The sequence below is a fragment of the Clinocottus analis genome, unplaced genomic scaffold, assembly GCF_023055335.1.
Source record: "Clinocottus analis isolate CAN_PGR_092001 unplaced genomic scaffold, fCliAna1.0.p SCAF_6, whole genome shotgun sequence".
NCBI classification, from domain to species: domain Eukaryota; kingdom Metazoa; phylum Chordata; class Actinopteri; order Perciformes; family Cottidae; genus Clinocottus; species Clinocottus analis.
In genome coordinates, this window is record NW_027176218.1 from 16,409,948 (window position 1) to 16,427,891 (window position 17,944).

Sequence of the window (17,944 nt, forward strand, 5' to 3'; positions counted from 1 at the left end):
GGCGAGACTAAATGAAAACAGCGTTCCTTCAGCATAACCAGTCACTATATGATAATTTCTTCCCTACATATCGTTGACAGCTTGTCACCCGGAAAGATCACAGTTTGTAGAGGCGTCACTCATGACTTAAAGATGACCTATTTGAAAGACTAAAATATCTGTTTGCAGGCCTCTGACGGTACACATTCAAAAGCTGCCAACTACTGTATGTCTTCCAGACTTGTTAATAAATGCCTTGTGATTAGAAGATCAAATAGGAGAAGTGAATTAGTGATTCCTCTGATCACAGCCTGTAGGAGAGGACGAGGAGAGGCTCACACGGCATACCAGATCTCACTGGAGAGAGACTCGTCAAGAGAAGAGAAAAAACAGAGCAATGTCTGATGGCCTTGTGTGATGGAAAGTGATTACCCTTCATCCGATCTGGACATTCTGAACATATAACGCAGTGTTAGCGCCCCACAATTTCCTCAAATGTGTAGGATGTCTTGGAGGACGTCTGAAAATGCCAGCTCCGGTGACATATGATTTGCTGTAATGACCTTGCTTTCCACTGACATTTGAAGACCAATAACGGGAAATATATTGGGTAGTGATTAGCATTATCGTGGTTTTACATCCCATTAGGGTCTAATGCATGATAAACACAAAAAATACGTGTGCAATCCACTGGTACGAGTGTGAATCAGACAGTTCTCCCCGACTAATGCCCTATCCCGCACTAATGCAGACCCATTTAATTTCACATTTAAGAAATCCTCAGCCCTGCTTGGTTATCTTTTCCAGACTTCACAGGTGATGGGAAGGCACTGATGGGAAGTCAAGAGTCTCTCTATTTAAACTCCACCAGAGGGATCAGAGTTTGGATTTTTTTTTTTTCTCCAAAAGTTAAGCTGGTAATATTTTGGAGATAAGGCAACAGACATATTTACTCCCGACAGGGTGTGCCTCCGAGACCTGATCCAAATCTAAGAATGGATTTGCTGCAAAATGAATTCATTTATCTGTCTAAGAGACTAAGTTTGCGCAATAACCTCAGAACAAAGAAGGAGAATTAGCCGACGCCCCGGGGGGCAGTGCGACTTTGAATTTATAAATAGACGGATCTATCAATGACGCGTCCTTGAAAGCAGACAGAAGTCTTCATTGCTTCCCCTGCGCAGTTGTCATGTTCGGGATGAAACTTTTGCGGTGCCATTTGATTAACCAGAGTATAATCTGGTCTGTTCATGGATGTCGGTAATCTCCAGAGCTTTACAGAGCATCATCTGTTGCCACCACACAGGCATTCACCTGACTTGAGCCCATGTTGGGGTCATGGGAAATGTGCCGGAGCCAATTACAGCGAGCCAACTGGTGGAGATTGGGCTGCATTTTGTGGCCTAACCTTTGACTGCCGAGACATTCAACCTCCTGCCTGAGAAACCGGACTCAAGACACCCGGAAGCAACTGTCGATAGACACGTTTATACCACTCACACTTTTAATTGCTTCATGTGCTTGCAAATACTTCAGTGTGTGCGTGCAGAACTTTTAGGACGTCGACTCTCCAAGGCGCGGCTGTCAAACTGTGACGTACGCCTGACAGCCGTCGCACTGCGTGGACACATACACGGACACGTCGTGGTGAAGTGGAACAATAGCAGACATTGGATTTAACATCGAAAACACAACATGAAAAAAGTCATACAAACTTACCTTATCTGAGTACACAAAGAACAGGATGAGCAATATCAGCTCCGCCAGGAGAATTATCAGCAGGACAATGAAGAACTGTCAGAAAGAGGGAAGAGAGCCTTGTTTTAACGATTGCTTTGGCAGCATTACTAATCTGCCTTGTCATGCTTTTAAAAAACATGTTGAAAATACAGCCGAGGCCTCTATTGCAGTCATTTGTGTCTCTGTGTGCAACAGAAGGTGAAAAAAAACCAGCGATTCCATGACTGTAGATGACATACATGACAGTTTTACAACATACATGTTTTACTATGCACTGCATCTGTGATTTGCAGTGCTTTTGATTCATGCTTTCAAATGCAATGTGTGAGATTCCTTCTGCCTATGCACACAAACATGATCAGTCAATTCAGGTTAACTACCTTCTTTGATGTTTTGTGAAATAAGCTTATTTGCTTTCGCCGGAAGACATATCTATAAATACACACACGTATGAAACTACAGTTATTAAGCCTGTCTCTGTCTGAATGGAACAAAATCGGGCTCCCAGCACCTCTAAAGCGCCCTAATTAATATGTTTTATCTTCCTGAACTTGGACAAAGCACAAAGTGTAAAAAGGACACTTAGTTTTATTGGGAGTCATTTGCAGGACTGCAGTCCTGCTGGCAGCCGTACTAACCTCCACAACAGGATCTTTGCCCAGAAAGAAATAGCCCACAAACAAATACGATATAACTTGTAAATTAGTGAGCTTCAGAGGTGCTGCTATACATATTTAGTTATGTTTGGACAAAAACAGTTTCCAACCGTTTCCTGTTTGCGCTAAGCTAATTAACCGACTGCTGGCGCTATTTTCATATTTCGTATGAGTGGGATCGATCTTCTATGGACGAGTCTCGGCGAGAAAGCAAAAAGGCCTATTTTGCAACATGTTGAATTATTCCTTCAAGGTTACAGTCAGTGATCTCAGCTTGTGGGCAGAATACACAGCAGCACCGATATCTCAATAATACAACAAAACTCCCAAACATTCAAATAAGATAAGGAAAGACAGAAAACAAGGAAGTGGGAGAGACAGAGGGAGGAGAAAATGAGCGTCTGAGAGCTGGAGGGCTTGTGGACGTGTAAGAGGAGGGAAAGAAGGCATAATACCTCCCTAGATTAATTTCCAACACAGCCTTGCGTCTCATCTACCATTCTCCTCTCCCTACTTGACTCTCCTACAGCTCAATATTTACCGAGCTCTTCTGCACAGCATGGGAGGAGGCAGGCAGACCTAGTTCTAGAAAACCCCATTAATTCCATACTCATTTGGGAGGAAGAAGGTAGGCTATTATTTGTGTCAAGGCCCAAATGAAATAGTAACGACAGTTTTCTGTTGGTTAAGTATCTGGGTTGCCAGTTTAGCGTGTCACTTTTGTGCTTTCACAGTTGGGTTGTCACATTTCACTGGTGCTGAAAGTTAAAGGGACGGCTCCTGTACACCAAATTGGTGGTGCTCTGACAATGGTGTGTGAGGAAGTGTGCGTATTCATATGCACACACGGCTTTGTGGGTGAGAGGGCTTGAAAGAGTTTCTGCCAGATATATCAGTGTAATCGCTCTCCGCTTTATCTATTAATTTAAAAAAAAAAAGAAAATTGTCTCAGTAAATATTTTTTGGCAGCAAAAAAGAGAGAATAAGAATTTACGGCAAAGGATGTCTGGGCTTTGAATATTTCTAATCCAGGGAGAGTTGTCCGCAGAGAAACTTCAGAGATGTGTCAAGGTAGACGCTCGGCTCTGTTTTGCTGCGGGAGATCTAAACCCACTCTGATGTTTCCACGTCCTGATCCCCCCCATCCCCCCTCATCCCCCCTGGGTGCGCCGAGCCGGACAGACACGCGGAGAAAAAACAACAACAGCTCCGAGCAGACGCCGCTGCACTAAACAGCATTATCATGGCTAAATATGAGACGCTGCCACACACTGATTACCTAATAAAACCAAATCTCCATTTGCCAGTCGCTCTTTTTTTTCTTCTCATTTCTCATTTCTCGTCCGTCCCCCGCCCTCCTCCTACCTGCACCCGGCTCTCTTCCTCTCTCTGCTTCACAGTAGTTAGGCAGGTGAAGGAAGCCATGTGGAACACTGAGGATTTGGTGGGGCTTTTGACTGATGCAAGAGCTTCAGGGGATTGAGCTGTTTGTGATGTTAAGTACCCAAAGCCGAAAAACTCCACTTCCCATTTAAAGTTCCTACACATGAAAGTTTTCTTTTCTTTTTTTGCGGCGGATCCACACAAATCATTCCATTGCGTTAACTTTGGTAATTAACTTTTTTTCTTTTTTTTTTAAAGATAAAACACTGCCAAGGAGCCTTTGTCATGAATAATAGAACATTCTCAATTATTGAGCACAAAAATATCAAGTGCTTTTAGTGCGCTGTGTGCGTAGAGCAATTCAACCATGCTTGGGACACAGCAGGCCTCTTGACTGACAGCTCTTTTTCGGGGATGTGACCAAAGCCACGGAGACGTCATGAACGCGTTTCTGTTAATTTGCAGAAGGGGAGACTCTTACTCCGCTCTAATTATCCTTTGAGAGCCCCTGAGGTTTTACACAATGCAGAATGAACTCCTCCTGTCAGCCGGCTCACCTCTGCCGAGGTTCTGACTGGAAGACAAACACAGATACACTGCTGAGTTCCCGCCGGCCTGTGACCAGCACGTGTGGGTGTACAAACAGCCACATATGCGGGAGCTCGTCGCCACATGGCGTTTCTGTCAATATTTCCATGGCTAACATGTGGGGGGATGTGAGAATATTCAACGGGGGAGGGGAGGGGGAGAGTGAGAGCAGAGTAGCAGTGTGTGAATTAACCCTGAGACAGTCTCGCCCATGTGCGGCTTTGCGTAGAGGCACTGTGTTGGACTCACGCTCAGAAGCAGGCACTTGTTCTCCTTGATGGCACCCAGGCAACCCAGAAAGCCCGTTACCATGACGATGGCGCCGATGGCGATGACCATGTTGGCAGCCGACAGCGAGGGGAACGAGGGCGAGAAGGTGGCGAAGCTGCCCTGCGACACGGAGAGCCAGATGCCCACGCCGAGCAGCCCGCAGCCGCATAACTGCAAAGGAAAGAGATGAGGCCACAAGGTGAGCAAAGCATGGACGTTGGTTTCCAGGCTCAGTTACAGCATATATGTACAACAAAACGTTCGTGTTGAGCTCTGCCACTGCCAGGATTTGCTCATGACATAGTGATAGACCTTCTTAACAAGCTGTAGATGAAGTGCTCAACTGCCGACACAGTCATCCATCACCAAACACTGCTCAACCTACAAGAGGGTTTTACACCAATTAAAACTGTGATAGACCAATAACAGCTCCGCGAGAGATTAGAGAAAAAAAAATTGGACTCGGGACGCGCTGATTTTGCATGTTTGAGCTGATTACATTCAATCCAGAACAAACAGAGCCGTAATTACTGCCACCCTCCGAAACGAACACTTCCAAGCCTTCCGAAACCGCCCGCAGGAGACTTGAACTTCACCTAGAGCGAGCAGTTCACTAATCCCCCTCGGTCCCATGCTGATGTGTGTGAGGTCTGCAATGTGAGTCCATTAATGCAAAGAAGTGTTTATGGGAGGCTTTGATTGCCCAAGTGTCCCATCTGCTGATGTGTTAGTCCATCTATCAGAGATAAGATGGACACGCAGCACGCCCACCACTCTGTGAAATATAGGCGCAGAGGTAAGTGGTGACATTTTTGCCTGCACCTAATAGAATGAAATACCCAAGGCAATATCGCCTTGAAAAAAAAAGAAAGAAAAGAAAACCCAAATGAGGGGAAAATATGGAACGGCGTTGTGATAAATCATTGGACTACAGCCCTTTTCTACCCCTCTATCCACACCGCTCCCTTCCTCCACTCTCCTCTTTGCACCGCTGCTCCAGAACCCTTTAATGCCTGTCAGCGATATGTGCAACAAACCTCCTGTAAACACACAGACACACACACGCAGGCACGCACTCGCACACACACACACACAAATCTTTACTTTCTCTTTCAAAACAAATTAAGGAATCCGCCACACGCAGCGTTACACCTCTGGATCTGACAACGTTTGACTGATAAATGGCACAGCTGACAACACATCTAAAAATGTGCCGCAGCTCCTTCACAACAAACACAAGCCTCCTGCGTCTGTTGATTGGCCGCAGCCTAACAAAAGTGACTTTAAGCCCATTACCAGTCCAACAAACTCCGACATGGCTCTCAGAGAGGTGAGGTGATGATGTGTAAAGAGACACTTTGGGGTTTTCAAGGCAAGCCTCCTGAGCTGGTGAGAGACGTCTCGGGTCTAATGAGTCGTCTAGGATCTGTGGATAAATAAACGGAGTTCCGGCAGCCCCCTCTCCTGTGTCCGATGAGTACAGTGTCACTGTCTTCGAGCGGTGAGGTTTTTGAAAGAGCAGAGAGAAGGAATGGGGCATAAATGGCGCAGGATTCATAAAAGCTCTATTTGAGAGTTGGCTGCGCTGCCGAGGGTTGGGATTTTGCGAAAGTTGAAGCTCCAACAAATAAAGTCTGAGTGCGGCTGTCAAGGTTGAAGGCGAGGGAGGCTGGAAACACAGCCCGCCCGGCAGACTGCGAGGGAAGGACATTCGTTTAGTCACATATAGATGACAGTAAAGTCGCATTGGATTTCGCACCCAGAAGGAACGAGTGGTCTCAGAAGGTGCTGGTAAGACTTTCAATCATCTATCATCTAAATAATTCAGAGGTCACTGTATTTGCTGGGAGGCCCCCGCTGGCCATTTATGCTCCCTTGATTAAAAAAAGGCGGATTGAAGGCGTCAAATAAAAAAGGCTCGTAAAGGTCACGTCCCTATGCAGAGCGGCTAAAATACGATATCACTGCTGACACTCCACAGACGGATAGATTATGGAGAGCGGGAGGAAGGGTTCGAGGACGCAGGGGAGGAATTTGTAAGAGGACAGATAGATAGAGTGGACTTAAAGCTCGCGAGGGGAACACAAGGAGCTTTAAGAGTCCAAGTGGGGAGGGTTACGGTGCCTTTACTTAATTGTGTTTAATGCCCAGGGAAGGAAGCTGTGTCGCTCTCTTAAGCGACCGTGAAACCACCCAGCCCCGGCACAATCTGTCTGATCTGAGCCGACCAGGCGTAATCTCTGCCCTGCTTCCACTACTACTACGACAACAACAACATGCGGCCTTTGGACCTTTGTGTCGGTGCCACAGAAAATACCTCGAGTATAAGCTCTGATCGCTTTGGTTACCTGACCTTGGCGCGTGCCTCTGAGATTGACCCGGAGGCTCTCCGCTGAGCTCCTTATCTACTTTTAATTGTGGTGCGGCCATGTTTTGATATCCCATCTGCGGGAGAAGGATGAAGAAATCCCCAAATAGCGGGAGAGCTTGTAAACAGTCACGGAGAAAGTTTTCTTTAAAGGCATCCATTGTTATTAAATCAATCGGAGCAGAGGATGCTGCAGGGTTATGATTCATATTTGGTTTGACGGAATAAATTGCCCCATTACCATATTTTCTAGGGGAAACCAAAAAGAAAGGTTTTGGCAATGATGTTCTCTAACTCGCTCTTGGTCTGAATGACGTGATGCAAGTCAATACACCGGCTGATGCAATCTACATTTCTAAATTCAAGGCTACACGTTGTACAAGTGCCACTTACCGTGACACTGTTTAAACATCCATGTCCCCGTAGTTGGGGTCTCTCTCTATGCCACTGACTTGAGGCAGCATAATGCCACACGCCAAATTAAATCAAATATGTGCAGCTCGCACGGTTGCTCTGAGATATTACTTCGCCTTCACACTTCATGTGTACGACTTTGCAGAGGGCAGACCCATCATCAAAAAAGTGAGGGCGACACACGAGGGCTTGCCAGGTCTCCTAATATTTACGTTTTAACAAGCTTCAGTGAGGGACAGTGAGTATTTTAGCCCTCCAGATTTTCAAACATTTTATTTTATGGTTTAGTAACACTGTCAAAACAACCTTTGTGATTTGCCCCGTTGACGGCCCTTTGGATCACTGCACAGAGACTTTTGGAGACTGACAAAAACACATCTTCCAGCTATGATAACAACAAATTAATTGCAGTCTGGAACACAAAAACCGGCCGCTCTTAACACCAAAATGAATTTGGAAAGTGAACAGGAAAAGTTAACTTCTGACTGGAGGGAGGGATGCTGGGCTGGTGAAATATTGTACTTCAAACAGTGATAATTTATCTAAAAAAAAAATCAAAGACAGGGTGAGAGCAGACAGCAGGAATAAGTGACCTTTTCATACGTGTTGGGCAGTATTTTGAAAGCACCGCCATGACAGGACAGAATGGAGTCTGGTTTCTAAATGTCATTTGTGGAAGAAGTGACAAAAAGAGCCCGGCAGTGAGGCGACGAGTACAGCAACATTCACTTTCGGGAAGAGGAAATTGGAGGACATGAGGTGCGAATCTCTCAAACTGGCCCCGCTGTTTGTGGCCCTATAACAAGTTCAGGTGTCCAAGAGCTGTGATAATAGCATGTGAATCAACTGGAAGGCAACGCTTCAAACAGGAAAGAGAGGTGAAAGGGGTCAACCCATAAGATGTGTGGAAGAGGGTTAGACGGTATTAAAGCCAGAAAGATTGGATGCGCACGTGAGACGCGTGGAAGACAAAGAGAGATCGAAGAAGAAAATAGAGGCTGACCTTTCATCCGAGTGGCTGGCGCAGAGAATTATCAGTCGCTGCAGTAACTGGCTCAGTGACACTGAACACAGGACCCCACTTCAATCTGCCCCAGGGAAAGGGGGTGTGAGAGCGGGCTGTCCAGTGTGTGTGTGTGTGTGTGTGTGGAGGCTGGATGATATTGACCCGTTAACAGGCCGAACCCTCAGAGAGGGCACAATCCTGTCATGGAGAATGACAGCTTTGGTCAAATTACCACTGTATTCGGGGGCTAAACTCTCCTGTGAATGAGTTTGTAAAGTTTGATTGAGTGAGTGGTATGTGTGTGTGTGTGTGTGTGTGTTTGTGAGTGCATTGAGGGCGTGTGTGTGTGTGTTGGAGCCTCTTACTTCAGTTGCCCTAAACATAAGCAGAAGAAGGCGTCTTTTACACAGACATAATAAGCCTCCATAGACATGTCGTGCTAACTAAAAACTAACCTTTTGTTGAAGTAATTAGAAAGCACTTCAATCAATAGAGCACAATAAACCATCAAATTGGTGAAAATGCCAACCTTACTGCACTGCTTTAGGACTGAGCCACTTTATCTCTTTACGATCCTCTCTGCCCTTTACGGCAACTCAATCTTTCTTTTTATTGGGAAAAAAAAAATCTTTTCTCTCCCGCGGCACACAGCAGCTTCTGCTTTAGCATCGATTTTGCACTGAAATGAAAACCTCAGATAAAGAACGATTTTTTTTATTTCTCACCATATGATCTCGCAAGCCTCTGATTCATGTTGCCATACAACTACGAAGTAGCCTGCCAACTACAGTATGGGAGGGAATCTGGATCACGGAACAACAAACATAACAAAGCAAATGTAAGCATGAAATAGGAAAGGGAGAAAAGCCTGACAGTAAACACACACTATTTGTATTTTCTACCCAGAAAGTGGAAAAAGGTCTTCTTTGAGCCTGCTGGGAAAGAAACATGGTTCATTTTGAGAATAAACTCTCAGATGTATTTGTGTGTACCTGTCAGTAAAGGATTTCCTCCTAATAAATAAGTACGTTCACTGTATTTATCCTCCATAAAGGCCACGCGATGCACAAGAACAAGATTATCTTTCACATTAACAGTCTTGGTTTTTACTTTGACTCACCTTGTCTGTTTTGCCAAACCTTCAGAAACTTTCTGGGTTTTTAGTCCTTTCATTGTTATTGGCCAATATAGTTTGTTCAATGAGGAACAAGGTAATTTAATTCCCTTTTCTCATTAAAGCTCAGCGTCAATACAAAGCAGCTGTGTGTGTGACGATAGCGGCGCACTAACACCTCATTGGAAGTTGTTTGTTGAATTAAAGTACAAAATGTGTATTATAATAATAGACAACATATATTCATTTCAACAAGCCACTTAACAGCAACAGACAATTTTCTCGCATACATTCAAACAGTCCAAAACATAACTAAGTACAGCACTTTCCTTTGTTGTGCACTAACTGCACCAGGGGAAGCAAACAGAAGCTGCGTTTCCATCCTTTTGTAACAAACTGAGCATTTAAATAGACAACAGAGAAGTGAATGCTGCAGTTGTGGTTTAAGTTTGATTTTATTTTTTACTTTTTAACTTTGGAATAACTTTTTAAGCCTCGGTAAAACATGTGTTTCAGAGGAGTACTGCTAATTTTTGCTTGAGTGAATGCATTCGGATAAGACACTTGGGACGAGTGGAGCTGCTTCAAAAAATAAATAAGAGAGAACAATAAGAGAACAAATCCTGAACAGGTAGTAAATTCTTCATTTCTCAGTGAAGCATGGCTACTCACAGTCAAATGAAACCCAAACCCTCGTGTGTTTCACTACATCTCTTGATGACGGTATAGACAAACTAAGCTGCAGGCGATATACAGTTTTACAGTAAAACTCCCCATCCCTGTCTCGCTGCTCTTCCTGAAGGCACCTCAGTCATCCTCTGTTGAATAGCGTATAGCGGATGTCAGTTGTATAACAAGTAAATTATTCACACAGTCTCTGATGGTGGCTGTGAGAAACAGTGCTTTCAGGCCTAGAATAAACACTATGAATTCAAAAGGCTGAGACAGATGCGGGGCATGAGATTAAAAAGCAATATTCTGCCTGGTTAAAGTTTCATTCACAGACCGGAGTCCCGGTGGAGTCACACAATGCGAGAGATTACCTAGAAAATCACACCGACGGGTCGACTGATAAAACAGCTTTCCATAAACGCACACAATTTCATTTGGAGACAATTGAGCTGTTACGGGGTCAATTACATCCATGTGTCAACCAGACGGCAACCTCTGGGTCTGAAACATGAATTATTTCTATTGGCCAGCAGGGGGAGACTTCTCTGGGTGCAAAAATAACTCGAGATGTAGAATTTTATGAGAGAATGACCCTACTTTTCCCTTGATTCATTACCTCATCAACATTGTCCATGTGAGTTTATGGTCTCAGTCATTACGTTCAACGTCTTCTTCAATACAGCACCTTCAGAGCAGAAGACGATGACGCAACGGTCCGTCTTACAACTTCAACCCCTTCACAGTTTTCAGTTTTTTGAAAGTTTATTGGGACATTTCAGTTACCTAAAAAAATATCCGGGCTCCAGCCTCTCGTGTCCCTTCTGGTTGAAATAATTCAAATAAAAAGAAGGTGACGATGCCGAACGTGAGGCTATACGCTGTAGTGCACACCCCAATAGGTGATGCAATAGTGACCACGTCCACTTCTATACTCTCTGAAGTATGATTCAATTGACTTCCAGGACTGAACCGGCAATCTAAAAAAAAGACAGACGAAAAGACTGGACTCGCTGACATGTTTCCATATAGGGGAATTCCCACAATCCATCATGTGCCTCTCGTCCAGAACGAAGCCATTCTGTGGCGGGCGCCTTAGCCGGGCACTTTGAAGAGGGACCCGAGATTACCCTGCTGAGGGTCTGGTATTCAGCGGTGCACCCATCAAGGATGCAGGGTTTGACATGCCTCCTTCCATCTCCCTATCGCTTTCTCCCGAGAAGAGCTGAAAGGCCCATTCACCGCAAAGTGACTAAATCAATTGCGCCAAGAAGGATTAAAGATAGACGAGCCTTTTTCTGCCTGTCCAGAGCCATCCCTGCCATCTGCGCTGACACGTCCCCGCAGTTTCACACCCGACAACAGCCTCTATCTACCCTTAAAGGACAACCCATGAAAAGAAGGAAAGCCGGGACAATGGCAGGAGAAACGCTATTAGACATCCCTGACTAATTCTGCTGTTAAATCTGTCCAACAAGACTCTTCAATCAGCCTGAGAAACCCAGAGGCACTTCAATTATGCATCGAGGACAAGAAGGAGAGCACGAGGAAAGGGAAAGTCCTCCCACGATAGGAGCTAGAGAGCAAGGAAGCGCTGCTTGCCACCGTTGGCCAGAGGCAGTGAGAGGGTGGATGGAGATGCTGAGATATGTGCGGGGAAATGGGGCCTGAGAGTTAAGTCAGAGTACAAAGCCCAGGGCCAAGTACAGGTCAACACTACCACAGGAGAGCCCAGCTGCTTTACTTCATGCTGCGGATGCGGCGTGGATGCAGCGATGACGACTGTCCCGTCTCGCCGTTATAGCATCTCTTCCCAGGCAGCTCACAGCTGAAGCTTAGAAATCCAACGCATTCAGTCCTTTAAGGAGATAAAGGACCATAAAAATCCCAATGATGTTCTAATGAGGACAACGAGATATAAATACATAAACTGAGCTGATTACAGAGGGAGACGCTCCTGCACAAGGCGCTAATTAAATGTGAATATCGTCGCTTGCTGTTGACATCAAATGTGCTTATGAAGATATCTTACGAGGCATTTGCATACAATAAAAAGTCAATGCGTTAAGAAGAATAAATATCTATTCATGAGAAGGCAGTGTCCTTTTTCGAGTGCCTGTTTTCCTCAACATAAACTGCCTCGCCTGTAGAAGCACACAAACATTTGGTCCGTATAAATATCTCACTCTGGTCTGCCAGTGCAGCCATGCCGAAAATCCTCAGAGGCAGGCAGGCGGTTGGACGCTCTCCCATTGCGTTTCACTAGTTGAAGGGCTTAATGAGAATGCTGGCTCAGCAGAGGTAGTGCATGGCCAGACTTGTGAATTAGACAGGTTGGACACTCAACCTGTTCCCTGCATAGCACCTGGAGCAGAGGAACTGAGGGCTCGAGGAAAAAGTAACCATGTGCCTTAAGTAAAAGAGAAAGCCGGCGTGTTGCACTCAGCACACTCCTCTGCTGCTTTTCACCCCTCGAAGTTTTAAAATGAGCCGGAGAATCAATGTCACCATGGAGGGCAAAGACTTGTGTGGGGTAATCTGTTCCAGAGCTGTTCGTATGCTTATACACCCACATCGGGCCACTGGAGTTCCCATCTTACAGAATAAGAACCGCCACTGGCAATATCAACAATTATAGTGGAATATTGTTGTGCTCACAGGCATAGAGACTTTGTGGGATGAACTGAGGTGACCTTGCCCGGCTATATTTGAGTCTGCCGGAAGAGCAAAAACATGTCGTTGCAAATGTATTTCAAGTGTGCGAAATTGCCACGGCAAAGAATTTGGTAAAAAAAAAAAACAGCCCTGGGATCTCTCCCTGGAAATGAGGGAAGCAATTGGGCAACAGAGGAGCATTGTTACAGTTTTATCTGCAGGGTCAGTCGGTCTGACTTTGTGCAAAAACAGACAGGCTGCAGGGTTCTCCGTGAGCTGCGAGGGGAGAAAGGTGATAGTGAGCGTGTGTGTGTGTGTGTGTGTGTGTGTGTCTGTGATGTCCATGCAGATGTGTGTGTGTGTGTGTATTAGATAGTGTATTATCTCATATGCACTCGGAAAAAGCGCAGAGTGGATGTGTGGCCTTGCTGCAGGGATGGTCTTAGCACTGCACAGCCCACCAAGATCGGACCGGCTGCTGCTCGAACACGACGTCCATTAGTGACACTGGCACAAGCACATGGCCTAACGTTTCACTGCAACGTGATGAAGGCTTACCCACACTCTTAATGACCAGGAAGGATTTCATTTACCAACGGCTGTAGTGACAGTAAACAAACAAAAAAATGAGTGGGTGAAGTGAAGCCCAACTGCAGCGGTGCAAAAGCACGACATGTCTATTCTCTGTTTGGGCTTTCAGATGCTTTGCAGGAGGGGGGGGGGGGGTGGAACACGTCTTTAACAAATGCAGAAGAGTTAAGGATATGTTTATTCCTAGAGCAGCAGCACTGTGAATGAAAACACTCCTGTTATGCAATGCAAGGCATTATGTATCCCTGGAGGGACAGAGGGAAGATGAAGACACAAAATATGCACATGGTCTTAAGTGAAAAGCAAAGCATCAGGCGGATGTCTAGCGAGGAAATGAGGATATTCAGATTGAAAGACATATAATCAATAGTTGCTCTGCATGCCATGCTACAGGGCAGATGACTGTTTCCCTGCACTTACTGTATAAAGGGCTTTTTTAATACTCTTTCCTCTTCACACTGTAAATTATTCACCACACTTTTAAAGACAGAGCTAAGGGAACATACTGTGGTGGGAGAGGTTCGCTAATGTTATTACACCCTTTCCTATAAAGTGATTAAGTAGCCTGACAGTGGACAACTTAGACTTTTATTATTGCCCCTGTTCCCCGTCCCCTTAAATCATATTTGTCCCCTTGTTGCGTTCTTTCATGCTGCAGGGATCAGCTATTTCCCTACTCATTTCAACCCAAACATGCTGCAGTGCATCCTATTATTCATGCCATAATTCATGCTTTATTGCGAGAAAAAAGAAAAAAGGGCTCTGGGAATATTTGCAGGCCTGCTGGAATAATGGAATTCTGCGGATATACCACCTATCTCTCCTTCTAGCCCCTCTCTTTTAGTCATGAGTTTGCAGCGGCACAGATCCTGGAAGGTTGACCTTATTCCATGTGCCAAGCTGACTTCACTACGGCGATAATAAACTTAGAGTGTGAGAGAACACGGAACGAAAACAACACCTTACATTAACCAATACGGAGAGCCAATCTGTATTCATGGGAGGTGCGCTGTGTCCGGGGGCACCATCTGAATGCTGATGACGCTCCGTCTGCATCTGCTCCTCATCTGGAGGGGTCCGGAGTGATTCTATTTCACCTTTGGCATGACAGCCGCAGCGCCCGAGCCTTGTCTAAAGGCCAAAAAGCTCTGCTCATCCATCATTATGAAAAGCTGTTCTTGATTTAGACAAGACCGTGAGGTACAAAAAAGAAAGAATATTGACGCGAGGTAAAGGCTCGACAGCTGTAGCGTGGACCAAAAAAAAAATGACAGTCCTGAAACACTTCATTTTGTGAAAAAAAACAACCTCTTCAGCTTATCCTGAAAAAAAGTCAAACTTCTTACTTTTAATGTGCCTCGAATGACATTGTAGGGCCATATGGTGAAGCACTAATCAGTGTTCCCTGTGGTTGTTGCAGGGGCTCTCTCCCTTTATACCTCCTCTTCCTCAGAATCCTATTGCTTCTCTTTATTTATTGAAAAACAGCTCAAGTGGGATGACTGGGTGAGAATTAGGAGATATTGTGTGCGTCCGGGGCGAGGTGAGGATATGAAACTTTTCATGAAGGGGCTCCCTAAAGACATTACCTCCAGCCAGGACTTAAAGTGATAAAATATGTTTTTCCCCCCCCCCTCCACTCAATACCCACACAACACATACTCCCGCCACACACCAGAGGAGAAAGAGCTCGGAGCAGAACATGACAACCTCCCCCCCCCCCCCCCACCGCCTAACACCGCTGCGAGAAAACACTGTCCTCCCTTCGGTCCGGTGTAAAGGTCATATTTTAGTAGTTTGATGGCACATGCAGAAACGCTTCCTTGACTGGCTCTGCCCCTCTTCCGCTGCTCTCCGAAACGGCTCGTTGGAGGCGACTTTACAGTTGACATGCTAATTAGCGCAGGAGGGAAATGGACTGTGTAACTACTCTTTTCTGGTCAGCCAACCCCTGAATCCCCATCAGCCCTTCATCTCAATGCACTGGAGCGCACAAAGAGACACAGCACTAAATAATAGTGGGGCATCAATCCCTGTATTAATGTTGTGATATGGTAGTCGCTGTATTATTCACTGTAACCCACCTCAGGCTGGAAGAGAAGGATTCAAGGAGAGAGGGAGGATAACTACATTCAGGCTTTAATGTTGCATTAAGGACGCTGGAATACGACCCCATCTGTGACCTCCACTGGGAAGTCATCAACGCACATCAACTCCCACAACTACGCTTCCAAACCTGAGTAAATGCTGTACATAAAAGAGATGTCGTAAGCATCAATAAAATAACGGTTGAGTCGAGAATTCCTGTTTTCAGGAGACGGGGTAACTAGCGTGTGACACACTGAAAAGGAATATAGGGATCGATGCCTGCTCAGAAATAGCATTGGAATAAATCAATCCTCATTATATCGGCATGAAAGTCGGTCAGTAAAACTAATACTGTGTAGCCCAGTCTATGAACCTGCTCCGGGCTCGTCACGCTAACCCTTTCAGCACCGTATATGTTACTCCCCAATGAGCGTGTGAAAGATGAGGAGCCTGTTTCACGCTGCAGAAATCCGAGAATCGGCAGCCAGCTGGCGGAGAGTAAGGTGGGGTTTCAGTTGTTTCAGTTGGTGCTTCAATGTACAGCGTCCTTGAGGATGTCCAACTGCAGTAAAGACACACACTCCCCCACCCCCACTAGTGTGCATATTCTCATCAACCTTATCTTCTGTGGGGACGGCTCCAACATGCCCAGCAGGGACAGTTAATATGTGCATGAAAAGAACCAGAGTCATTTATTTTAATGACATCGTCTCTTGTCTTCTGTTCGAGTTTAAGGCCTTGATCACTCATTTTAACAGGTGTTCTATACATTTATGGCATTTCCTTGAATCCTTCGTACCTCAAAAGCAAAGAATATGTCCTCTGGTTTTATCGGCATCTCTGAACAACTATATTAAAATAGACATTTTCTATTTAACAAAGGCACAGTTCCCTTTGCTAATGCATGGCCATGCTTTGAATTAATTGTCTGAATGAGTTACCGAAGTACGCGCAGGGTTTCTTAAGTGTAGCCGATTGAGAGAGTTCAATGAATTACTGCGATCGGAGATGTGACCGAAATAAATGGGGACACTCGACCCTTTACCTCTTTCAAAAACACAACATGGTATTGTGTCATTTATTTCATTTCGTATATATATACATATATAACCTAAAAAAATCAAATAAATGACACAATACCATGCTTGAGCCTGATTGCATGTATGTGTATTTCACCTCCCAGCTGCCACTTGTGACCTCCAGTCATAACTTAAAGAATTCTCGCGCCTGCAGTGGAGGCCATCTGTCATTAGACACAAGTTCAAAGACAAAACTAAGAGGGGGATTAGTGTCCGCAGAATATTGTGTTTGATTTCTGTACGTGATCGCAACGCCGCCACACTTACTGTGAGCTTGGTCTCGTGCCAAAGCATGAGTCAAACCGGGAGCGTGTATCATTTTGTCAGCAGCCCTCGAATGTGAAACACGCTGATCGTTGGAGAGTTTAACCTAAACCTTTTTCTGTCGACAGGACTGCGCACAAACTTTGCCATCTTGCTTTAAAAGAACTCACATAATTACAGATAAAACCAAGGCTGCTAAAAAGGCTCCGAGCGGGGACACAAGAAAAGCCATTAGTGGGAGGAAGCTGTCTCCACATAAACTATGTAAAAGCTTCCAAAAAGTCCCCAAAATAACAAATTCACATTTCTATATTGCCAGCACAAACTGCCACGCAGGAGAAAGTTACTTTCATATACTCGTAGAAGGTTGATTTTTTTAATACAAGGAGGTTTTTTCTGAAATAAAATGTCTCAAGATTAAATGGGATAAGATAAAATATGATGATTTTGTTTACTCGGCCTCGAAATGTTGTGATGATGTATTTGGAGGCTGAGCGGCTCTCATGTGGGTAAACTCTCGCTGGCAAACATGACTATTACACAGGAGGACAAACCTCTACTGCATCCCAAAAACATGATTACAAAGTAACAGGATGAGAAACAAATCCTTTACAAACGCCTGTCGCTGCTGTATCTCCAGCAATCCGCTTCTTGTTCGCTGCCTTTGCATGAGAGAGAAACAGTTCAACGCCAATGGAAAAAGGAAGCGTATAGTGTGTATTGAAGTTCTATTAGTGGGTCTTTTCTCTGGATTAACGGCGTAATCTTTGCACGAACGGAACCAAATAAAGCTTCAAGTCTGGTGCCAATAACTACTATATTTCTCATGCTCTCTCTACCTCTATCCCTCTCTCTCTCTCACTGGTGCCAAGCCAGTACTGTCAGTATGCAGTGGTGGAGGGTTTCATGTTGGTGGCCGGCAGCAGAGGTCACATTTAACTCTTACCACACATGTAGCAAGGGAGCTAATCTCCCGATTAATTTACAGTTTATATTCCACCTTTTGTCTATGTGTGCGTCTAAATGTGAACAAATCCCCTGAGGCACTTCCTGCCTCCTAGAATAGAGGTGTACGCGATT

At 45.1% G+C, this 17,944-nt stretch overlaps 1 protein-coding gene across 3 annotated transcripts in view; it reads right to left on the reverse strand.

Annotated features, from left to right (window-relative positions):
- tspan9a (tetraspanin 9a) overlaps positions 1-17,944 on the reverse strand; it is a 145,548-nt gene that overhangs the window by 11,979 nt on the left and 115,625 nt on the right. For all 3 annotated transcript variants that reach the window (XM_068602805.1, XM_068602804.1, XM_068602803.1), the window contains 2 exons: positions 4,596-4,787; positions 1,699-1,773 (listed from right to left, as the gene is read on the reverse strand). In XM_068602805.1, coding sequence (XP_068458906.1) covers positions 1,699-1,773; positions 4,596-4,787 — 267 coding nt within the window. The remainder of the gene's footprint in view (positions 1-1,698; positions 1,774-4,595; positions 4,788-17,944) is intronic.